The sequence below is a fragment of the Porites lutea genome, chromosome 11 (assembly GCF_958299795.1).
Source record: "Porites lutea chromosome 11, jaPorLute2.1, whole genome shotgun sequence".
Taxonomy (NCBI): domain Eukaryota; kingdom Metazoa; phylum Cnidaria; class Anthozoa; order Scleractinia; family Poritidae; genus Porites; species Porites lutea.
This window is the reverse complement of record NC_133211.1, coordinates 16,885,342-16,910,246: the sequence shown is the minus strand read 5'-3', so window position 1 is coordinate 16,910,246 and position 24,905 is coordinate 16,885,342. Positions and strand designations below refer to the sequence as shown.

Here is a 24,905-nt window from a genome sequence, read left to right as displayed (position 1 = left end):
TTCTTTTTTATATTAAGTACAGGAACAATTGTGATTTACTTTACAAGTGTTCTTAAAAGGAGTCAGGATAAGAAAAAATAGGTTACCATTTTGCCTAAATATATTGGAAGAATCCGAAGGGATAACGCTGCAGCACTGGCGTCAGTAGAGTGTAGCCCACACGTCTTAACAATTGTGGCTTATTTGCACGACAAGTGTATCTTCGTTTTTAATAATTTTCTCATATACAACTTTATAATATCTTTGCATAGTAGGGGCTGTCATCTTAGTTGGTTCAAAGAATCCACTATAACCCGACCATCTCGATCCTTGACCCGCACACGTCCCGTGGCATATCGGGTCTCTGTTCGACCATCCGGATAGACTGTCTTTACTGTCCCATCAGGGTACTCTCTTTTCTAAATGTGGACAAAAAACACGTCACTCAGAGAACAACACTTAACAAGTCGAGGACCTGCAGTTCTGAAAAAAAAAAAACATCTTTTACGCCTGATTTAGTTTCTAGGAGAGGAGCAATATGGTATTACCTCTTACCCAACTTGTGAGGTCAATCTTCGAGTATTCCTTCGCTATTTTTTTTTTTTTAAATCACAGCTCAGTGGGAGGGCATTTAACCGATACACTGAACGTTCTATTCTTGTGGGGCGTACAAGAGCGCAAGCTTTTTTTTATACATTTGTCTTTTGTTTACTTTTCAAAATGAATTAAGACCTCGAGACGTAAGAATCATAATCAAGTTGTGACACTCAACGTCCCGCAGTGAGACACGTCGCGGTATGAAACTAGGAAAGCCACAGTAAGAACTCGAGCAACACAAGGTACAAAGTACAAAATGTTGTGTCTCCACTTACTTTATAGCACTTGGTGTGAGTTTCCCGTTGTCCATTTGGGAATTCAATAGTTCTCTCTCCTTCCACGTTAACCTTTTGTATGGTACCGTCACTAAACACGCATTCTTCCGCTCCATTTGGGTACAGGTACTTAATGGTCTGATCAGGAAAGATGATTTCCTTTGTTCCATCACGGTAGTGCTTCTCAACTTGTTTGCTGATTCGAAGAGAAGCAAAGTCATTAGTGGATGGCACTTTTAGAAACTTGGTGTTTAGTTCAACGAAAAGAAATACTGAAAGAAAGGTGAAGTGATTCAATCCATTGAGTGTTATGTTCAGACCTGGGAAATTGAAGCACTTCCAGTCCATCAGGGTATGTGGTATGAGTAGTCTGCGCTTCTGAATAATAGTAAATCTGATCAAGAAAATAAATGAAGAATTAACAATTTGGAAGACACTTATTTCTAAGGCATTTCAAAGTTTATCATCCGGTTCTGAACTTTTCGCCAACTAACCAAGATATAGCGAAAATCTCTTGCATGTGATTTCATGAATTTTACACTTTATAGTCCGAAGAGAAACAGAAAAGTTAACTATCTTGCTTTTTCGTTTATCCCTTAACCTTCAAGATTTGATTGTTGTTTTGCGGCCGTGTGACGACAGAGAAATGTACTAAAATGTGAAACGCACGTGCACACGGGCCTTGTTTCGCACAGTACTGCAGTTTTGGCTGCCATCACCATCGTGGTTGCTCAAACTAGTCATCATCTTCAAGACCGTAGACTATCGCCACCAAATAAACACTGCGGCGGACGTTTGCCTCACATGTTTGCGACACAGAACTTGGTAAGGTGAGAGATTTTTATAATATTAATTTCCTGTGTGTTTCACTTTACAAAGCTTTCTAAGAACACTCGCCTTCAACTCGCCGAATTTAGCACCGTTCACAGAATAGCTTGTACGCAGTAATAGAGTCATTCCTTTTTCATGATATATTTGGTATATCTGCGAGACTGTATTTATTCCATTGCCCATAAAAGTCGATGGTTTGATATATATATCAATGCAAGTGTACGGCTCTGCGACATTTTTTGCTACAAGTTTGGCTTCCGCGTGCTGCATTTAAGTCAGACAAGACGAAGAATATGGAATCAGACGCAGAATATTTCTTAGATTGTTTTGAGATATCTTTCTTCTTAAGCGTTCTTTGGGCTCAGACAGCTAGTTCTCAGACTAAGAAGTATATAAAAATGTAAAATATCGAGAACGAGAGCGTTCTCACAACAAAACAACGACTTACGCCTTGTATTTTTAACAAACTTTAGGTGTTTGAAATTATGATGAACAGATCATGAGTTTGATAGAAATTCTAAATAAAAATTATTTTGAACTCTTGGGCTGCAAAATTAAAAACGAGAATTTTTCTCAAACAAGACACGACGCACAACTTCCTTCATCCCATGCTCTTGAATTTTAAAAGAAAATGAGTTTTAAAGGGGCGTTTACACGTGCAACTGCTCGCAGGACAAAATGGTAATTTTTCCTGATTTTTTGTAGCTATTTTTGACAATGCGCAAGAGAAGGACAGAAATCGGTCTTTCCCCGCGAAAATCGCCGCAATTTTAGAGTAAATTTAACTGCGTTACCATCGAATTTTAAGCGTCTTTGCTGCTCTAAACCGCGCTGATATTGCCCACAGTTTAGACGCAAGGGAAAATTGCAAGTGTTACCGGCTTTAAATACGCTGAGGGTCGCAAGAGAGGGAGCCATGTGCCAACGACAAAAAATGTTAAGCGGCCCTCCCAGCTGTCTAGAAAAGATCGAAATATCACACAAGAGAACGAATAGTTTATCTTACCACTCGCTGATCAGGCATAATTTGCTTGATGTCTCCATTAAAGAAAGTGACGATAACGGTCTGGCCGTCAGCACTGATTTCTTTTCTTGTACCGTTTGCAAAGGAAATGAGACGAGAGCCGTCGCTGTTGACTTTTTCCACCTAAAAGCAGATCAATAATGGATATTATCACTGCTTTTTAGAAACCTTGCGCTGTAAACTATGGTTAGCAAGTCGAGTCCTCCACTGTCAAAGCCAGTAATTTGACTTTGCATGAAGCTGTTATACACACCTTAATGAATAAATCGAAATTAGTTCAACTCATGCAAAATTTTCACTTGATTATGGCAGTCTAGCGCATGTCACTTTTTTAACCTGTCCTGTTCGGAAAACGCCCGTGGTCTGAAGTAAACAAACTCATAAATAATATTGGAGATTGTTCCGGGCCGGTGAAATTTGCTTGTACGCTCAAGAGAGCAAGATCTGCCAGCGTGGTGGTACCAATTTTAAGCCGGCAATTAAGTCTGGAATTCCCTTCGAAAGCACCAGAGATGAGGTAAGGTGAAGTAATTTTGCGGCTGACCTCCGTTACTAGTTAACTACACAGTACATAATCACCTTTCCATCAGAATGCATGATTTCCCTTTGGTCTTGCCTTCCTGTTCTTTCACATGAATTAGCATCCTCTTCTTCTCCATTCTGTCGAGCTGTCTGTTCGTCTTGAAAATGAACATTTCTTTTTACTTTTTCGCTGTCAGGCGTCTTGCTTCTTCGTCTTGGACTGCTGCAAGGAAAGTCAGTTTTGCTAATTTAATTCAATAAGTACAACCGCCAATGTGTAAGCTTTTATAGTATATGCAATCGCACCACTAAACAGTCCTTGGGGGAAATGGTTTGAATTCGAATCCTTTGCTGTGCTAGCCTACCAATTAAAACTTCACTGTGACTAAAAAAACTTTGCAATCAAAAAATTCTTTCGCCATGAAGGAGCTTACTGTGCAACAAACTTCAATGTCATCTAACAAATCACTGTTTCACCTGATATCACACGTTAAATGAAGTAAAACAAGCAAATACACGGACAAACTAACCTTCGTTTCGACTGCTGAATATCGTGAACATGATTGCTGTCAGGTGTGTCAAAAGGTGGTGTTTCCGGGCTTTTTTCTCTTGATCTAAAGTGTGTTTGTGATGATGTGATTTCGTCTCGGGGAAGACCCATCGCGCGATTATTATTTGAATCTATTCCAGCGGCCGGTGACCTGCAAAGAATACCACAAATCGTGTGATGGGTTTAGTATTAGAGCGGTTGACTTTACTACAGTAGACGCCAACAACCGGAAGATCCAAACACTGGGAACCCCGCTGGCCATTGCCACATGCACGAAAAGTGCAATCGCGACGAACCAATCAAATACGCCGGAAGATCAATCGGTTGGTACAAAGCGCGCGAAAACACCTGGCAGAACGGAAGTTAAACATACCCATAGTTTATATTTTATTCAAGTTATGGGCATTGTAAGATCTGGGTTTTCGCCTTCCCTCTTAATATGTGGATTTAACCAGGGCTAAAAGCGAAGCGTCCGTTTATATAATGTATAATTAGAGCAATTAACTTAAATATGATGATCATAAACTCTAAGCCACTAAAAAGAATCCTCCTTTAGAAGGAGGGGCTGGGTTATTAAGAAAAAATATCCCGCAAACACACTTGAAATGAAAACTCTCACATCAAGCTTAAAGTCTCATGTTTACAGCAAACAAATCATTTTAATGGACGTTACTATTTGGAAGCAGCCGATCTATCGGGCCCGAAATGGAACAGTTATGTGTAAATTTTTTTAAAAGCGTGACCAAGCTTAAAGCACGTCCTTAAAACTATACTTTTCAAAGTTTTTTTGTCGTCAGTCAAACAAAAGAAATTCAATATCTTTACTGGAAAAACTCCATTGGCTATCACTAAGTGAACTGGTTAACGTTTCGTAACGACAAATGCAAGCTGCAAGTCTTGAATTCCACGTCCTCTCCCTTGCAAAATCTAATTAGTCTCTCCCTGCCAGTCCGTACGGGCGGACTAGCGGACAGGCCGGCGTGTATCGGCTGACGTCAGAACCAAATTTTCTCGCATCGATAGTTTTTAATTTCTTTAGCTATGGAGGCTCCGTCGAGGGCGCTTTGCGCTCGCAGAGGCTCCGCTAAAAAACGACATACGACAGCAGAGCAATAGCAAAAACTATTTGCGATGATTTCTTAGAGTGATTTAGTACCCATCAATATCCCAGCTGTTGCCATACGCTCTGCGTATGACAACAATTTCGGGACAGCTGGTTCCTACCACTACCAGTAAAACTGCTTTCTACTGATGATTAATCCGAGAGGTATTATAGAGCAGTACCCTCCTTAGGTCGATGGCTGAAAAAGGCTTGAAAGGTACCTGTTTTCTGAAGCAGCGGTAGCATTGTCTGGAGTGGACCTTGAGACTGCCTCAACAAGAGCAGGGTTTAAAGGCGGAGATCGATGACTCAGAGGAAGTCTGGGTCCGGACTCTACGAGAAAGGGAGCAACAAGTAGTTGAAAACTGTATTAAACGCGACGGTATTGTACTCGTCATGAACGTAAATGCGGCAAAATAACCCAAGAAAGTGAAGCAATTAGCATCACGATGTAAAAAGTAATAATAAGGTATTTCGTTTCGGTAAAAAAAATCTCAATATCGCGCAGATGATATTAGCCTTATAGAACGCAGCCGACATTTCACGACACCACTGGTTTCCCCGCGAAATGGCGTTAGAGAAACCAGCGCAGAAATTCCACGCTGATGACGCGTCACTACCAGATTTGGATGGTGCTTGTGACAACATTTACCAGTCAAAAGCACTACACAGGTCTGGGTAGTGACAGACACGTCTGGTCATCAGTATGGTTTTTACGCTTGTTTCTCAGACGTCACTTCTCGGGGAACCAGTGAGACCAAGTGGTGACGACACAAAGAGTCGGCTGTTTTCTCGGGCTAAGATTATGTCTGCGGTAATTCTTGATATTTGATTTTGCGCTATAAAATTACTTTACGCCAAATGTTTTTGGCCGACTGTTGCATTTCGCGCCAAAATTTATTTAGTAACTTCAAAGTACCGTAATTCGCCCAATATTTGCGTCAAAAATACTACCTAGACATGTTTCTTTCTCTAGTTACACTTTGTAATTTAACGCAGCCCTAGCTTGATTTGATTCATGAAGCATTGCGAGACTTACCTTCCTCTGTTGTTTTGACAAGTTTTCGTTGTATAGGCCTCTTCGGTCTTGAATCCGCTTCTTCCCTTGCCTGACAAACAAATTTTCTGTTGTTAAACAAGCAAAACGTTTATCTCTGTACTGTAGAATCTTCAGATAACTCAGGGATCAGTTGTAGTATATCAAAAGAGGGAGCAAGTTAGGGTGCTGGGGTCCGTCTCTCGAAAGTCCCGGTAACCTTTTGGGCCGTCCAAAATCAAATATTCAAATCAAAATCAAAAGAATAAAATCGCGGGTCCTACAATAGCTAGCAAACCAGTCCATTTTGCTTTGTCACAGTTAATATAACAAAGTAATTTCTCATTTGTTATTTATTTACATGTCCTTGTTGGTTCGCCACAATGTTGACCACTTGGACAGCATTAATTACGACATCAATTATGCCAGCTTATGACCTACTGAAGGGCTTGTGTTCCTTATTAAACTCTAGAAAAGTTTTAACGCCCCAACCTTTGCCTGTTCATTTTCTCTCCACTGCTGAAGTCGATAGTGTCCTAAGAGTTTTACTTCCTCTTGTAATTCCTTGTTCTGTTGTTCTAAAACTTCTATTCTCTGTCGACTTCGTGTTGACGCCGCTGACCAGCGTGATTCACGACGCTTAAGTTCTTCTTGTAGCTCTGCTACCTGAAAAACATGCAGTTTGTAAAGATGAAAGCCGCCCAAAACATTTATGTCCAGATTTCCTAATTTCAAGACAGTAAATTCTGTAAGTTCTGTAAGCAGTTTTTTCTGTCGCCTTTTACGCTATTATATTGTTGTTTTTCATTTTTAACAATTTTAATATTATCTGAAAATTTAGATCACACAACATGACGCGAAAACCAGTGCTGACTCAACCCTACAGTTCATAAGTTCCATAAAACCTTCCCCAGGTTGGTAGGGTATTTTACCACTACAGAAAGTGCGGCGTTTTAGCCTGGGATTTTTGGCACATTCGCTCTCTCCGTCCCGAGGTTCTCACTGGGTATTCCAGTAAATCATAAATTTTTGAAAAAAGTGAGCGAGCGTTAGACAGCCTCTCTTATTTTCTTTCCCCTTCCGATCGTCCCCCTCGACCCTCTCCCCAATCTCCCTCCAACAAAAAGAGGCCTCTTCGGAGGACAAATGCATGTTCGGGTAACATGTACGAGTTGAGATAACTTGGTAGTATTCAAAGTATTTTAACGGCTCACATTGGTCACCGAAAGAATCCTAGATATAACAGCACCAAAACAGGTCCTCAGGTTCTCTCCATAGTGGAGTGGCGAATATGCCATTCACCAATCTCACATTGCTCATAATTCATTTTGTTTATTCCCCTCCCCATTTCAGTTCCCCTAAAAAAACTGTATTAGCATTACCCTCAATTCCCTTGAGACGGCTGTAATACCCATCGGAAGAAATTGGAAAGGGGGCAAGCAAGGTGTATTATGGGAATTGTGAAAATGTTGAATATTCGAATTCTCGAAAGGGGAGTGGAGCTACCTTATTTGTACTTAATTTCACGTTTTTCGCGATTGCAAAAAAAACGCGAAATTAATGACCCGCGAAAATAAATCCTCGCGAAATACAAGCACGCGAAATTTAATACCCACATAGAAAAATAAAATACAGTTGAGAACGTTTAAATCGCGAAATTTAATGTTTTTATCATGTTTGCCTGTTAAAATCGCGAAAATTTAAACCCCTCGCGAAATATTGTCCAGCCAAAATCGCGAAAGTTTAAAGCACCAATAAGGAAGCCTGAAGATGAGGCTAATCCAGGGGAATGTCGTTATAAAATACCGCGGTATCTCCTAGAACAAGCGCCCTCTCCCCCCCGCCCCCGCAGAAAAGAGCCTATCCATTGGGCAAAATAAATAACAACCCCCTTCCCTCCTCGTCACTTTCTTACATAAAAAGAATATCATAGGGAAATCTTCTATTTTTTCTTTCCTCCGCACGAAAACAAAGTTTAAGACTAAGTAAAAACAGGAAAACTCGGAACTAGGTAACAAGATTACAGTTACAGTCGAAAGATTAATTGCTTTATTAAGACTCTACCATTCATCCATAAGTTTGGCCATAATCACCTATTACATCGATTAACCTGAGTTAGTAATAAATAGTTTAGGTCTAAACTATTGCACTGCAGTAGTGTGAAACTGTGAAATGTCATAAAGGGCCGGTTCGATTCTAGTGTCTTTGTTTGTTTTGTTTTGTTTTGTTTCGCTGTTAAAATGTTTGTTTTTTTGTTTGTCTGTTTATTTTCTAACAATAGCCGAAACAATTATTGTAAATAAAATGCATTCGAGGACAAATTCTCCCGTTAACCAATTAAGTCAGCGCCGGATTGAGATAAAATCTGGACTTCAGTCTGAAGAAACACCCAGGAATGCCCTGCAATCCTGCCCTCATTGGTCAATTCTCCTCACGAGGAATTTTTATGTTAGTCTAACGTAATGCAATCTGTATCAAACGATGAGGTTTTTCTGGATGGGTCATATTCTCGCTCTTTGTCAGCTGAGGAACTTTTCGCACACCCAGTTAAATCTCTGGTTGGAACTCGTTTTTCTTTCTGACTTGCTTCAGATTCTCGGTTCTGGGTGATCGCTTTGGCAAATTGTATCGGATTGTTTATGATCTGCTCAACTTTTCCGGCTAAAGACACCAAAATGTTGGGACTTTCAATGTAGTCGCCACCAAACAGGTTGTATGATCTCACAAAAAAATGTCGCAACTCCCTCTTCCGAAGAGCCTCTAAAAGGTTTCCAAGGAGCTTCAGCATACACTCGGCTCTGTTGTTCTCCGTCCATACCTCCGCGCCAGTTTCTTCAATAGTTTGCAGAAGAATATTTTTAAGGTGAAAAGTCACCAAGCCTTTCGGGTCAACAGCAAGATAAGCTCGATGGTATCTCTTCAGACATCGGTAACACTTGCGCTGAATTTCATTCATCTCTTGGCTTAAAAGATACTCTGCATGGCCAAAGGAGATCCTGAAGTCGCAATCCGGATTACCGTTCTTTGGAGGTTTCACAACCAAATGAAATCCCTCATGAATAACACTTTCAACCATGGTATGCGAAGGCCATTTACGTTCTCTTTTGATCCATTCCCTTGCAACTTTGGGCCAGCCATGGGACCTTAGAGCAGGCACAAAATCAAGTCCGCCAACCTGCTGGTGGAAATTTAGTTTGCCAGCGTCTTCATCTTCTATTGAAGAATTTCCCTTTACTTCAGCTACTGTTCGGAAGAGATGATCAACCTGGAGCTTGTTTGATTGCTTCAACTCGTTAGCTGATCTGTGATCATCTTCAGCCTTTTTTGGTGAGTTACAAGACTCCGTAAGAGTCCCATGAAAGCAGCTTATAGGGTGCCTTGAGCTTACCTCTCCGTAATCGTATTCTTGTTTGAGAGATTGTTGATCAACATTGCGCACATGGGCCAAACAGCTTTTCGTTTCTCGCCTTGTTTTGATTTGTACTCGAATTACATCGCGAAATCTGCCTCTTAAGTCTTGACCTCTGCCGCTACAGTAAAAATCTGCAAACGATAAAATCTTGGATGCAAAAGTGAGACCTTTGCCACAGGTAGCAGACAATAGTACTCCACTCGAGAACTGGGAAGCAACCTTGACAATTTCAGCGTGTTCCCTTGTATGAAGCTTTCCGCTTGCTGAACACAAATGATGAATCAGCCACTCCCACTGAGCCGCGTAAACATTCGGCAAATCTTGCGCGTCTTGAGCTGACTGGGTAAAATCTAGTGTTACAGCTGGGCCGTCAACTTTGTTTTTCAAATGGCAAGTACTTTGAAAAGTGTCTTGAGACTTTATCTGTTGAAGACTCTGAATAATGAACTTATACAAACGAGACCCCGACTTGCCATAAATGTTGGAATTGAAATTTTTCAAGGCTGACGTAGCCACGTAACCAGTGTTTTCTGCAAGACAGGACCTCAGCACAGGATGATTTTGTCCTCTGATTCTGACGTGAAGTGGATTTCCTGGTGAATATTCAATCATCTCTTCGTCGATTATTAAGTTGTCACAATTCGGAAAAATAACGATATCCACGTCGCCAACATCATCGGGTTCAAGGCACTTTAAATCTTCTGCAGCACTACCATACGGTCGAACTATGACGCGTTTAATAGTGGTCGTATTTAGCACCGCTGATAGAAATCGTAGAATGTAGAACACAACATTTTCGGTGAACTCTTTCCACTGCTGGCCTTCCTCTCCTCGCTCTCCCAAACATTTGAATATTAAATTCATTTCCTTGGTCTTCTTATCTTCTTCTGTCACGTCCATTTTTACGAACTGTAATGTCAACATTGTCAACCCGATGTTTTAAGCCTTATTTATCCATATAAAATGCATCTTCGAGTCTGAAACCAACCAACGCATCATAAATCTTCCCTATAACTACTGAATTTAATAGAAACGTCCCCACCTCTTCAACGTTCATGAGTCAGGTCCATCTAAATAATATGGAACATTAACATTGACTAATAGCTACATAAAATAACCAATGATGAAAAGTAAGTATTTATCAGTGCTCGAAGCATCAAAGGGTGAAAGTTCTTCAGTCTCTTATAACATTTACAATATATGATGAAACATGAACTGAGGTTTTATACAGAACGCACATTCCAGCATCGAAATCAGTCTGCATAAAATATTCCTTTTTAATAAGGCCACGTGCTCGTCATTCTTGAGAACTTTTATTTTTGGTTTCTAGAAGTATTTTTTGACTGTTACGGAGTGTAACAGCTGAGACAAGATGTCACCAGCATTTTACATGTATTTTAAAAAGAAACAAAAACAGTATACACAGGTCCATTCACTTAATTACAATAAACATGAGAACTGCTTCACGATGAAGTTTGAAGGTATACAACTCCCTCTACATATAACGATTTTGATCCCTTTCCAATTTAGGTTTCTGGCAAACTGCCCACCTACCCCTCCCCTAACCCAACATTAACACTTACTTCTCACTTAGGGCAAAATGTTGACTTAGCAAGTTAGGGGCGGGGTAGGTGTGCAGTTTCTCAGAAACTTAAATTGATCCGAAAGGAAACCATAAGGGGAACACTAATATGTTTCCCTTACAAATCGGGCCCACAAATTTGGCGGTGTTAAAACATTTCAGTTTCCAATAAATCGTGATTTCTCTCAGGATTACAAAATAACAGTTCCACAAGAGTTCAGACTTCGTTACGCAACGATTGATCTTGTAGTTTATATGTTGTGGTTCAGTTTTATCATTAGTCTAAATTTTATTTTCTTTTGTTTCAAACTCATTATCATACATTACCATACCCAAAAACAAAAGAAAATAAAGTTTAAACCAAGGATAAAATTGAACCACAACATATATCAGTCTATCCCTAGCAGTGTTTATATAACTAAAATTCCTTCCTATTTTCTTACTTGTGTTCGCAACGCCTCGATCTCTTCGCGTTCCTTCTTGTCTGGCATAGTTCGAGCGGCTCTCTGATATTTTTCAAATACTCGTCTCTCCCGCCTACAAAAATAATAATAAAAAAATAATTATTATTATTAAACAACGTATGTTGAGATAATCATAAATGGCAATGACAATAACAGTGGGGTTTTGTAAAGGGTTGGAAAAAAACTACCGGTAATTAAACCTTAATAAAGGAAACTCGCTATTGTGTCCAAGTTTTCTTTAATCTCGACCTCAGTACCCGGCGAAATCGTTCCCCGGCGCTGAGGAAGGTTCCTGAAACGTCTCAACGACGGGGAGCGAGGAGAGGCAGAATAATGGGCTCAAAGTCTCACATCTCTTGTCCGCCGGCTTTACGAAGGTGAGAGGGGAGATTGTCTCAGTCAGGATCCCAGGCTCCTGTCTCAGTGGAGCTTGTTTCGGACACTCCTATCTTCTTGGTGACAGGGGTAAGCACATGATCACACTCTCGGTTATAAGAAAGTAGAGGTACAGAACAAGGTGATCACGACGCGCATGTTAATAATGTGATTTTGACTAATTCCTCTCCGGACTCTCATCCAGTTTTGGCAGAGGTGGTTAAACGACCATCATTTGGTGGCCGTAAAATGTCAAATGAAAGCAATAGAAATGGAAATTTAAGAGAAGCGACCAAACGTTCAAACATGCTCGTTTGCCAACAAGATGTTGGACGAAACTGTTCCATCGTTTCGGCGTTAAGGCAGGAGGGCCTTGACTTCGAAACATGAAATCGAAGTTAAAAATACAGTTAAAGAAAACTAATACTTATTTGGATAAAAAGAAACACACCGTCATTTTCGAGGTGGCTAAACAAGCATCATTTGGTGGGCGTAAAATGTCAAATGAAAGCAATAGAAATGGAAAGTTGAGAGAAGCGACCAAACGCTCATACATGCACGTTTACCAACAAGATGTTGGACGAAACTGTTCCATCGTTTCGGTAGGACGTTAAGGCAGAAGGGCCTTGACTTCGAAACAAGAAATCAGAAGTTACAATTACAGTAAAAGAAAACTGATACTCATTTGGACAAAAAGACACACACCGTAATTTTCGAAGTTCCTCCTCTCTGAACTGCTCCAGTCGATCAAGTTCTTCTGTTTTCTGCTTGTCAAATGCGGCGATCTCAGTTTGGAGTTTTTTCAAACCCTGAGGAACAATGCAATACCGAGAATTGCAAATGTACAATATATACAGTATTTCCATTTGTAAACGCTACAAAGTACACTTGTCCATTTAGAAGTGAGTTCCTTTTTTACAAGAGAGAGACTGAACAACTGTAGCGATACAGAAACAACCTAAGGTTAAGAACTTGACGAACGTGCACGAGTTGTTTCCCAAAGGACTAAAACAGTCCCTTATCTTAGATGGAGCGCGGGAACGGCACGACATGCTCTGAAAACGTATAATTATTAAGAAAAATAATCAAAGAGCATAACCAACTCCACAAATTCTGCCTTCACAAGAAGCCCATATTTCAAAAACTTTAAGCCGGACAGTGTCCCGTGAGTTGAAAGCAACAAATCAACCTTCCAAACCAATCCTCTTTGGTAAATCCAGTCATAGCTACGTGCCACACTAAACGAAAGCAATAACTGTTTGCTCATAAGGGTAGCCACAATAACAAAGCCATTGCCTCGGACGCATTTTTAACTATGGGACTTCCTCGTAAGACCACTTTCACTTTTTAACATTTGACAAAATCTAATACTTATGTACCCCTCATTTTGCATTTTGTCTGGCTATGAACCGTTTCCTGTGCATTGGATCACTCTCTCACAGCAAGTTTTCCCTCACCTCTTCTCGTTCAGTTCTCATCTTAGCCAGAACTGCATTTTCAGTTCTGAACTTATCAATCTCAGATTCCAGTTCCTTCAGTTTTTGCCGGACCGCTATACTCTGAACAGCGTCTGAAGCTTCTTCTTTCTTTTCTTCTGCAGGTTTGGTCTGCGGAGCCACTTCAGTAACTGGTTGTTTTGCGTCGACCTGCTAGAGGAAGAAACAAAAGGCGTGGATGAATTTTACGTATCTTGTTCGAAGGGTAAGTTGTCTAAAAATGACCTGAGGTACTGCGTAGATGAAGACGTTCTCATGTGGTCTTAAACTGGTTGATAGAGTGGCCACCGTGACGCTCTTAGCGAAATCGAATTTTCTCTCCTTAACGATAAGCTACTGGCCGGCGTTCGAAACTTAAGCCTTCTGCAACTCTTTTTTCCAGTGTCAGTTTTTCGGGAGCGTTACGAACAATTGTTCTGGCTAAAGTCATAAAGCTAATGATGCCTAATTTTCTTGACTGTGTTTATATAAATCACTGGATTGGGAGTTTCACTGGGGTTATCCCCGGAGGGACTGGGTACTCAACAAAGTTTTATACTGGGAGGCTCTGCCCCGAGGTCCAAAACCTTACCCCTTTTATATACGTTGTCAAGGTATTAAACGCTGGTTAACGCTAACCATGCTTCGAGCAACTGGGCCCAGTTGTGACAGAAAAGGCAGCCCTTTCATACACCTTCTATTCAAAAATGGTACCCCTCTAACACTAGGAATAAATCAAAAAGCCAGAACGTTTCCTCGACTTTTTCACAGCCATAATATGCATCTGTTAGTCCTTTTTGGTCCACTTAAAGACTAAAATGACAGATTTCCCTACCCCTTCATATACTTCAACCAGTGAGATCCCTACACTGTAATTTTCAGGGAGTTATAATAACTCCTCTAGTGGGGCTAATTTAACTCCTTACAGTGGAGTTATTTTTCGTGGAGTTACTTTAACTCCAAAAAGGAGTTTAAAGAACTCTTTTTCAGGAGTAAAAGTGACCCCAGATATTGAGGAGTTAAAATAACCCCAAAAACGGAGTTATCCTGTACCTAAAATTTTTACTCCACTTTCAGAGTTAAATTAACTCCAAAAAGAGTAAAAACAACCCATGTAAGGAGTACAAATAACCCCATTTCGGAGTAATTTTAACTCCAGAGTGGGAGTAAAAAGAACTCTTTTTCAGGAGTAAAAATGACCCCAAATTCGGAGTTAAATTAGGAGTTAAAATAACCCCAAAAAAGGGGTTATCCTGTACCTAAAATTTTTACTCCATTTTTGGAGTTATAATAACTCCCTAAAAATTACGGTGTACCCTTTCATGTCAGCGAAATCCCTTCCCTTTCATACACCTGAAGCCTGAAAAAGGTACCCCTTTCGGGCGGAGCCTACCCGTATAGGTCATTTTAGGGAGTACCCCCCCCCCCCCCCCCGTCCGGGAGGTTATCATTGAAAGTTAAACTAGCAACTCCTTCTTGCTTGTTGCCATGAGGAGTCGGATCATAGCGGATGACCTGTAACTGAACAACGTTTTTAGACAACATGAATTATGGAAAATCATACCCCACCCTCCTGCTCTACTTACAGTAGCTTTTTGCTTTGGCTTTAACTGTGGAAACAACTTAGTAACAAGGGCAGAAGTTGGTGGTGTCGATGCGATGATTCCGTCAGCACCACTCACTGCAGCCTGCTCTGTTGTTATTTGAGCTCTTCCACCCTTTAAATGTGCCGGAGGAGTGGAAGTTACCAGAGGGAAAATGTCGCTGATTGTTACATCACTGTCCTCATCTTCATCATCATCATCATCATCATAATCATCCCTATTTGCGTTCGTCAAATGCTCTGCGTTGCTTCCCGCCTGCCTCTTTATCTCGCCCCAAGCTACCTCGTCATTGAAGTCGTCCTCGATTACAATAGACGCCGAGCCTGGATCATTATATAAAGGAGCTATCAAAAGAAAAAAAAAGAAAACATTAACAACACTTAAAGCCCAAAAATCCACACATACAAATTATTCCTCTGACTAATCTCCATACATTTCCGTAAAGAATAAATTAAGAGAATTTTGTAAAATACCAAGGCATTTTCCCCTTAAAGACAATTTTATTTGTTCGCAAAACCGCTTCTCTCAATGATGTATTGTTATGGTTAGGAGACAATTCTAAGGACTTGAAGAGGATATGAACTCTCGACTTAGTAGCCCGCAACATAGGCATATGTTTAGACAAAGTAAACGCTCAGTATTAATTTGCTACTTAGAGTCACCATCTTTGATATAAGCAGAGAAAGGCCGCGTCGGAAGAAAAATCATAAACACGACGAATTCGGACTCACAAGAATCACGAATTTGTCGCTTACGATCAAGTGAAAACCTCAATAGGGCCATTTATACGAGGAATAATAAGACGCGTCTTAAATAAGACGCGAACTGTACCATTTATACGAGCATGTCGTATCTAATAAGACGCGTCTTAGCTAAGCCGCGTCTTATTTTAGACCAAATGTACCGTTTATACGGAAAGTTCGCGTCTTATTTAAGACGCGTCTTATTTTTCCTCGTATAAATGGCCCTATTGTCGCAATCGCCAGCAGAACTAGAAGTCAAAAAAATTACAAAGCTCGTTCCAACGCGTTGTGATTGGTTTTTATTAATAATCTTCCGCTTTTGTACGCAACTCTTACAATCTGATTTTCCGGATCAAGCGCTCCGAATCCTCCCAAGGATGAATCGGAACGCCCTGCGCCTCTGATTACAACTCACATCCCTGCTCCGTCGTTAGTTAAAACCTGTCTTCATGCTACAACTCCCTCAGCATTGTAACAGATAAAATTACCTTTAACGTGCTGATCTCCGGTTGTCTCTTTGGGGATTTCACCATTCCTATCAAGCTCCAAAGCACTGTCCAAGCTTATCTCCTGCAATGTGATGTCGCTATCTTCATCTTCACTGACTGCCGGGGCAACAAAAATTGTCAATTTAGTCATTATTCAATTTGCCGCGCGATTTAGTTACGAACTTTTGGCGATTCCATCGCAATTTCCAATCTTTATTGAGTAGTTACCGTATAGAAGAGCGCGGCAAATGTGCTGTCCGATAGCCGGGGGTTAGTTGAGCCACCCGTCGTGCTAGTATGTTTTAATTACAAGTAGTCCGCGACGGTCAAGCAACATTTGCTTAGATAAAGTAGTTGTCAGTGAAAAGTGGGGTTGGTTGGTCTGCACGGCTGTGCCAGGATATTAAACTTCAGCAAAGGGCAAAGGCGATTTTTTAAATTTTTATTTCACTCTGCCGGAAAGTGTATCATAAGTAGCACTTTTTCGCAAGAGAGAATGATCTATTTCTCTCTTGTTTTTCGCTAAGGGAGTTTTTCGTAACTCTTGAATAGAAAATCTTCGATAAATCGCACAAACATTCGAGCAAGTCCGAAATAACTATGACTACGCAGCGAGAAATAGTCTACATGATATCACCGCTAGTTTACACGCCCGATACAAAGTCGCAACAAAGTTGCATAACAAATATCAGCAAAATTCGCACTACAAATCACCAGGGTAAACTGGAGAGGTTTGGCATTCCCTCTTCTCAGTGAGTTTAGAATCTTATTCATTATGCGTCAGATTGCCAGCTCTATTAGACTTTACAGAGGAAATGTAAAGAGCGTCAGTAGGAGGAGCCTTGGTCCAAGTAACGCGAACAGCCCCACGCGAATGAAGAATTTCCGCTTTTTGACCAGGCCACGGTTGTTCAAAAGTTGGATAGCGCAATCCAGTGGATAATTCACTATCTAGTGGATAAGTATTAGGGAAACTAATTGCAATATCCACTGGATAGAGTTTTATCCGGTGGATAGCGCTATCCAGCCTTTGAACAGACGAAAGTTGAGGCGAAACCTAAACTGCGAAAAAGGGAAGAGAGAAGAGAGGCTAGAAGTGTTATTTCCATTCCAAAATGAGAGAAACTTTTAAGTTGCTATCTGTCAATGACTACTTTTTGTAGACAAACCCTTTAAATATTCTACGATTGAACTTAATCGTATTTCAGAATGGAAGGCTTGCAAGCGTTCCTCTTCCTCCCCTCTCGCTTCGTTATGACACCCAAGTATTAAAATGTTTCCATTCTATCTTTATTATTTTTTTACCATTGTCCTGCTGTTGAACCATGTTTTTAAGTCTACACTGATCAGCTGATGACGTTACTTTACCATCACCGCTACCATAACCAGTATCAACAGGACTCAGAATTCCCTCGGCGCCTGGAAATGAAATTAGTATTGCTTTTATAAATCCCAACAGCTGAACCGCAGAGTGGTGGGGGAGCAGTGGGCCATTGGGATTTCAGTTACAAATTCAGTTCCGGTTGCAGTCATTTTTGACTTTTGAGGTGGAGATCGATTTTTGGGGGGGTCTTTTTGCTGGGGGGGGGGGGGGGGCGGGACTGGTGTCTTTAATGGCTATCAGAGTTCCCTTTGCTAAACGTTCAGGTTCAAGTTTTCGTCAAAAAGAAAAGTGTGTTTTTCGGGTTTTCATATTTGCGTCCTTTTTCCAGTTTTGCTTTGTTGTTTCCGTTTGTAAATAAATAAACAAAAAAGGGGCCCCACATTTGAGTTCCCTTGAAAAAAACAGTAAAATTTGTCAATTTGCGGCCGTGTTTGGTCCTTTACAGTCTGCCGCTTTTCTTTGTTTTTGTTGTTGTTGTTGTTGTAACTGGACTTTAAAAAAAGCGTTTCAAACAAACTACGATTTTCATTTTTCTGTGGTCTGGTATGGATGTAGCTTTTAATACTCCCCCCAATAAAGGTACAATATTGTGATTATGAAGTACTCTTCTATTTGCATCTCCACAGACCAATACTTTCATGAGACACTTTAATTTAGTTGAGACCGGTCATAGTCGACCATAGTCGTATGACCTGATTTCCAGTAAAAGCGTTTTATTCTCAGCCAGAATTTATTTTAAGATTTTGGAATTTAACCATTGTAAGGCATGCGTAAAGGAGTACATGTACGTGTAAAACAATTCAGTAAAAACATGAAAATGAATGAAATGCGCATTTTTTGTTTAACAAGAACTACCTCTGAGCTGTTTGCTCCCTCGAGCTTTGGCCAACACCTTCACAACAACTGATGAGCTGGACGAAAAGGAAGCATTTGCTGCAGCTTGCTCTAAGAGTTCAAACTCTTCTAGCTCTTCTTCCTCTAACTGGATTTTAAAAAAATGTACACATCTCTTACATACATTTACGTTTTTTGTAATAAAATTTCTTTGTTAAATCTGTTTATTAGCAGCATTGTGATAAGCTCCTGTCAGATCGAATGGTAAACAAATGAAGGGAATCCTGGAGAAATGCCCAAACTGACTTGGAGACAACAAAAGTAATTGGTCTTAAAGCATTGGCTTTGAGACTGATATCCTTGCTCACCACATGATCCAGTGCATATACACAGGGCTCGAAAACAACTTGAATTCCAGGCTAGCTTGTCCTTTGGGCAAGCAGCTCTCATATTTTGCTTGAGAGGGGCCACTTCTTGCTTGTCTTAGTTAATGAGTTTGTTAGAGGATGACTCGCCTGGATCCTTGCCCATTGAGCAAGTGAACTTAATAAAAGTTACTTGCCCAGCAAGAAAACCTACTTGTCCTGAAGTACTGGAACAGGATGTTTCAAGCCCTGATACATTATGGTTCAATTTTACTGTTCTCTCTCTTTTTCTTAATGACAGTATCTGACTTAGCAACAAAGAACCAAGAACAAACTGAACCACAACATAACCTACAATATACTACACACCTCTTGCTTTTCCTCTAATTCTTGTAGTCTCATTTGAAATGAGGCATCAATGCTATTAAGGACACCAGCTGGATTATTCCCCTCTGCTCTCCTAAACACAGAACTGCAAAAAAAGGCATTTGGTATTCGAAACTGGACAAGTTTAAGACTAGTTTAGTTTACAACTAAGGACATCCAACCACAAAATTATTGGTTGACATCTGCCCTTGTTTGAAAGAGTATGTGCATTGCAAGTGTATTAACTAATCAGTATTCACTGATTTCATTACTAAGCAGCTACTGCTAATTAATACTTCAGTTTATTTTTATTAATCTCCCCCACCCCTACCAATGAAAATGCAAATGATAAAAATGCAATCAGTCAGAAACTAGTTTACTTGATCCAGCCATTGTTTCAAAGTACCCTTTTTGAGTGTTTAACACTATTGCTAATTAATCAATTCATTCACCTTGATGCTATTGGCTTTGCTTTGTTAGTTGGAGCTGCCAATACTGTTTTTCCTTTTGTGCCATCCTCGCTCTTTGGGTTCTTTCCAACTGTGGCATCTTCACTCTTTGCAAGCCCCTGAGCACTTTTAGATGCAACTTTGCGTGTAATCTGCAAAATATTAGTAAAAATACAGTCAACCTCTAAAATTAAAGGGTCTGTCCAATATTGCTGGTTTTCAGCTGACGCCACGGCAAGCATGCTTTTGGACAAGAATAACAGTGTTTCCCTCCACTGGGGAACAAAACTATTTTTCCATCCAAATTCTACATAAAAATAAATATATTGTTTTGTCCATCAATGTGTCCACCTTGTCAAGTGGTTGAAAACCAACAATTAAGCAGCCATCCTCAATTAAATGGCCAGTCACTAGAGTCCCAAAGAGAAGGATTGTAAGTAAATTACTGTATTCAGTAGTAAGCAGCAAACCATAAAAATGTCTGCTTGTCCCTTTCCCAAGGCCAGGGAGGCACCTAATAGAAGTTAACTGTGATAAACAAATTAGCGCCACAGTAAATAGATCAAGATGTACTTTTGTACTTGCAAATACAAACTGATTTTCAATTAAAACTTTATAATGTGGACACCAAAAGATACAGAGCTAAGTGTATTAACCCATTCGCCCCTGGAGATTTTGCTGAAAAATGCGTTTTAAAGCTAGTCAAGCAGTTTTCTGGTCACTGTGGTGCTATTAAGAGCAAAAACTTACCACAAAGCCACCTACAGGTCTTGCACTTTGCGGCCGTCTGATCCAGATGCAAAATATCAGCTTGCGAAGTTTAGGCATACACAGAAAGCAAAATTTCGAGACAGTTTTTGGGTTTAAAAGTGACACAGAAGTCTTTACTTTTACTTTTCTCTTTCTCTCCCCTCCTCTTTTTTCGCTTTTCTTGCCTCATTTTTTCCTCTTGCTGGGCATTTAGTAGGCTTCATTTTGGTGGCAAAGGTTTTTAGGAAAGCTTTTAGGATCTTAGGATTAGATGAAAGGAAAGGTAGGTGGGTAACATGGAACAAGATTTTCATGGAAATTTTCAGGTCCATGCTACATGGGTTTTGCCTTTTTCTCCGGTGTACTTGACTGAATTGTGCTTATTCTTGTATGGTTTGAAAGATCTAACACTCTGCACAAGTTGGCAAACAAAGTTGTTCTTGACCGTTAAAACTGATGACATCAAAAGCGGTAGAAAGCATGTGGACCAGGAGTGGTTACTGGCGACTCAGGGGCGAATGGGTTAAGCATTATAAAAACAATTTACTATCAGTTTTACAGCTTTCCATGGCATTTGGGCAAGCTGTTGCTAGCATGTATACTTAGCCCCCCCAAACAATTGATTAGCATTGATTACAGTTAAATGCATGCTGTGTAAAGGATGGAAATTGTTTTTGTTTTTTTTACAATATAAGTATATATTAAAGTTACCATTACAGTACCTGGCTCTGACTAACAGAGACACCAACTGGTTTAATACTTCCTTGAGGTAAAGCAGACTCCATATTCCTAGTTGTCTTCTTTTCCTTTTTCTGAGGGGCTGTTGATGGCTGATTTGTTGATTGCTTTTGTAGACCTACTGGTTTATTTGATGTTGATTTTCCTTTAAACCTGGCAAGCCCTTGACCTTTTCTAAGGAATGTTCGCTGAGATTTCTGCTTTGCATTATCCTGTGATGTCTTCTCTTCTTTGGAAGCCTGAACAAAATAACAGAAAAAAATTAATACAACTTGTTAGATACCCTGCATTTCCAAAGAATAGTTTATATAAGGATCAGGAGCAACAAGTTTATTCACATAAAAATGTGTTTATTGTGGGCATACACCAATTACATCACAAGAATCTTGAGTTAGCTTGATAAATGATAAATGAGCACAGAATCCAAAACAAAAACAAGACATGATGCACATGTAACAGAGCTAACCTCCTCAAGTTTAAGTTGTTTCTCTAAAAGTTCCTCGAATGTGTTTACAGTAGATCCACTTCCTGGAAATTAAAAAGAAATGACACAGTGAAAAGGAAAATTTGTCCATACAAGATATAACACTCATAACATAAAACGTAGATGCAGTTATTGAATGTTGTCGTACCTATGCCTGGTTTGATAGGTCTCATTTCATCATTTACTTCAGGTTTTTCATTTCCCTGTTGATTTTCATTCTAAAGAGGAAATTGTAAAAAGATTGCATGAAGTGAATGACACACTACACACACTGAAAACAATTTTAAAAAGTCAGAACTAGCATACAAACTGTTCTGACAAAAGTGTCTGTTATTAATAAATTACATGTAATATATGTTATAGGTCAAATTTGATTTCAGGTTAAATTTTTTAAACCTGGGTTGATTCTCAAATTCCTTTGTCTCCTAGCCCTAATTATTCAAAGGAAACAAAAAAAAATTGAGAATCAACCTAGGTTAAATCAAATTTAACCTGAAATCAAATTTGACCTGTAACATTATACATGTGCAACTGTATACTCCCACATGCAGCACGAGACTTGATTTCTGTTAATATTTATTAGAGGGCAGCTGCCATCTATTCATGGCTATTTGAACCAATATTAAAAGCCATCTCCCTACTTTGTCTTACTGATTTTCAATTTTTTCCAACTGCTTTTGATATTAATCAGGCCTCAAATATCTACCTGTTACACCTGAGAACTCCTTCAAAAGTTAAACACAAATAACCCTGAACTTTGAGATTGTATTCTCATACAATTTCCAAAGAACTGAAGGGCTTGGAAGAGCACTACAGTGAACCTTGATATAACGAACCTCTATATAATGAAGTGCTCAGTATAACAGACAATTTTCTTTACCCCAGTGATAGTAAAATATGGCTGATTCAATAAATGTTGCTTTGGGCATTGGGAATTGGGCACAAGGAAGCTATTGTTTGGTGGTCACTCAGGCAAATAATTACACTGTTCCGTACACTCAGATGCCCAATGCCCAATGGCCAATTCCCAATGCCCAAAGAAGTCTTTATTGAATCAGCTATACATGAAAAACAACCTTGATATAACGAAACTTTGTTCTAGTGAACACATTTTGCCGGTCTCTTGGCCCTTCGTTAAATTCAGGTTCCACTGTATTATGCAAAGCGACTTTTGGCTGCTTTATTTTACTCAAAATTGCTCCATCTTTTTTAGCCATATTCCACCTTTCTCCAAGAAAAAACAGGCAATGCAAAGCACAGTCAGCACTCTACATTCTTTTGTTCAAAGCCAACACCAACAAGTTCTTTGCTTTGCAAAATCAGTTCAATGATTAACTAGCTATTATAACTTTTAAGGAATAAACTGAATGTCACTAATATCACATCCGTTTTTTACATGTTCATGGAAGTTAATACTCACTGCTACATTGGATTCCAAAGAAGCAACTGTTAAGTCTATAACAGTTTTTTCCTTTTCAAAACTTTCATCAAAGTCCTCTTCAGCATCAGATCCAGTATCCACGTCCTCAGTCCCTCCTTGACCTACGTCATTTAAACCTACCTCAGATTCAGAATCATACAGAGGGTACACTCCACTCATGGCGTCCACATCTGACTGGTCGTCAGCATGAGACTCCACGCTAGCAAGAAGGTGTTGTGCTGCAGGATCCAGATTCCATTGTCTTTCGTTACCTTGTGTGATTGCAATAGGAGTAGTGTTTCTTTGAAGAGCATCATTATGATCTTTTACATTCATTTCTAAATTACTCTGGATCCCTGTCTCTTGGCTAATATACCTTCTGAATCCTTCATGCTCAGGAGTTGAATTTTGACTTTGAGAACCCTGTGCAGCTGTAGTCATTTTACTGGTAATCATTCCTATATGCGACATGGGGCTACCTGGACTTGTGAAACCAACAACAGGCTGCCCATGCATAGGGGTGACTTGCACACCAGAAGAGATGGGTATTGATCCCCAAGGGAGGTGGTAATTTGGTGAGTTCCACATCATAGGATAAACTGTTGCATTAAAAGATGCTACACTTTCTTCAAGGTTTTCTTTGCCTTTCGCTGGCATCTGAATTCCAGGGAATGCAACTTGTTGCTGCAAATGATAAAGATTTTTAGGTGACTCTGATGAACTAGAGGAGGATTCAACTTGGGTTACCACACTTCCTGAAACAGGAACAGATGATGATGTGGGAAATGAAACAGGAACAGGAGTGCTGTTAGGTCCAGCTATTTCACTGGAATGATATTCAGCTTCTGGCCTCATCACAGCAGATGTGGGCATCCTTGAGAAATGTTCTTGTTGGCTTGGCATAATCATAACATCCCTCAGGCTTGATGCAGTTTCTAAATTTGGAGAATAATTTGTTGGGTTTAAAACATGTTGTTGTTCTTGAAGTTTCTTCTGAGCTGCTAAGATGGTTTGCAATTTACTTTTTTCAACCTTGAGTGTTTCCATAGCCAGCTGCTGCTGATGGTACATGCTTTCTTGTTGTTGTTGTTGCCATTGACGCAGCTTTCTGAATTTCTCCAACAGCTCGGTCTGATTTTGAGGTTGTGTTGCCATATTCCTGGCCTTTAAAGGTTGCTGGGATTTCTGTACTACTGAAAATGAAAGCACAAAAAAGTGATGATGGACTTATTAAAAAAAACTAAAACAAGCTTGATTGGCAAGATTACATATTATTGATAATCAGGTAATACTGACAGTGATACTTTAATTTACCAATATGACAGGTACTACAAGTAGGGGGAGGGGTGGTGGGTATTTTGAAATTGACTACCACACTTAAACACTCTAGTTGTGATCACTAAAGGTAACAATTACTTAATTGTGGAATTATAATTACTCATTACTTTTGTTTTAAATGTCTAACCAATAAAAGAAATACATGCAGGCGCTCATAGATTGAAGGTCCATAAGAAAAGTTGAAAAAAGCATTCATTCAACAATTTTATCACTGACGATGCATGAGTATTCGTTTAACTGAATATCTATCAACTTATCAAAATTGACCGATCGACAGATATTGGATCATCGAATTTTCATCCACTGATCAGATGTCGATCACCTACCTCCAACCTGTTGAATGCTCATCTTTATGTTGGAATTCACGATTTCTCCATCTTCGGCAAAATATGGGTTATTTTCCTTCTGAGAAATGCTCCCAGCGTCTACAGCTCTAAATTCTTCCATATTTTCTACCCTGAATTGATTTAATTCTGCTCATAGCGAAACTACCTTTTCCGAATCCTAATTTACGTAGCGAATTATCATCCCGATTTTGTTTAAAAGAAGGCCGATCTATTCAGTGACTTTTTTAAAACTTTGCGATTGATAATTTCAAGTTAATGAGTATTTTCAACTATGCTGTAATGGTGAAACCATCGAAGCGAAACTATAGGAATTTGGATAAGCAACGCGCCATTTTTTCAAAGTTTACAATAGCAAAAATTGCATCCCCGTT

The 24,905-nt window shown here is 39.7% G+C and overlaps 3 protein-coding genes across 5 annotated transcripts; all 3 read right to left on the bottom strand.

Annotated features, from left to right (window-relative positions):
* Window positions 1-40: 40 nt before the first annotated feature.
* LOC140952901 (centrosomal P4.1-associated protein-like) lies at window positions 41-21,129 on the bottom strand. 3 transcript variants are annotated; one of them, XM_073402352.1, is made up of 19 exons: window positions 20,930-21,129; window positions 19,461-19,609; window positions 19,012-19,114; window positions 18,299-18,425; window positions 17,365-17,478; window positions 16,060-16,176; window positions 14,811-15,172; window positions 13,207-13,398; window positions 12,455-12,558; window positions 11,354-11,447; window positions 6,409-6,582; window positions 5,920-5,989; window positions 5,102-5,213; window positions 3,759-3,929; window positions 3,286-3,448; window positions 2,689-2,829; window positions 1,172-1,245; window positions 852-1,047; window positions 41-398 (listed from the first exon to the last, which is right to left on the bottom strand). In XM_073402352.1, the coding sequence occupies exons 1-19, from the start codon at window positions 20,990-20,992 to the stop codon at window positions 261-263; spliced, it is 2,664 nt and encodes an 887-aa protein (XP_073258453.1). In that variant the 5' UTR covers window positions 20,993-21,129; the 3' UTR covers window positions 41-260. The 3 variants fall into 3 exon arrangements, with proteins under 3 accessions (XP_073258453.1, XP_073258452.1, XP_073258449.1); XM_073402351.1 differs by having other exon boundaries at window positions 3,286-3,451; window positions 13,207-13,395; XM_073402348.1 differs by having other exon boundaries at window positions 42-398; window positions 3,286-3,451.
* Window positions 8,213-10,228, bottom strand: LOC140952282 (uncharacterized). The gene has a single exon (XM_073401713.1). It carries the CDS (start codon window positions 10,226-10,228, stop codon window positions 8,366-8,368), a length of 1,863 nt encoding a protein of 620 aa, XP_073257814.1. The 3' UTR covers window positions 8,213-8,365.
* A 23-nt stretch (window positions 21,130-21,152) lies between the features above and the next one.
* On the bottom strand, window positions 21,153-24,864 carry LOC140953275 (uncharacterized). The gene is made up of 5 exons (XM_073402775.1): window positions 24,514-24,864; window positions 22,850-24,042; window positions 21,578-21,647; window positions 21,396-21,473; window positions 21,153-21,184 (listed from the first exon to the last, which is right to left on the bottom strand). Exons 1-5 carry the CDS (start codon window positions 24,632-24,634, stop codon window positions 21,153-21,155), a joined length of 1,494 nt encoding a protein of 497 aa, XP_073258876.1. The 5' UTR covers window positions 24,635-24,864.
* Window positions 24,865-24,905: the final 41 nt, after the last annotated feature.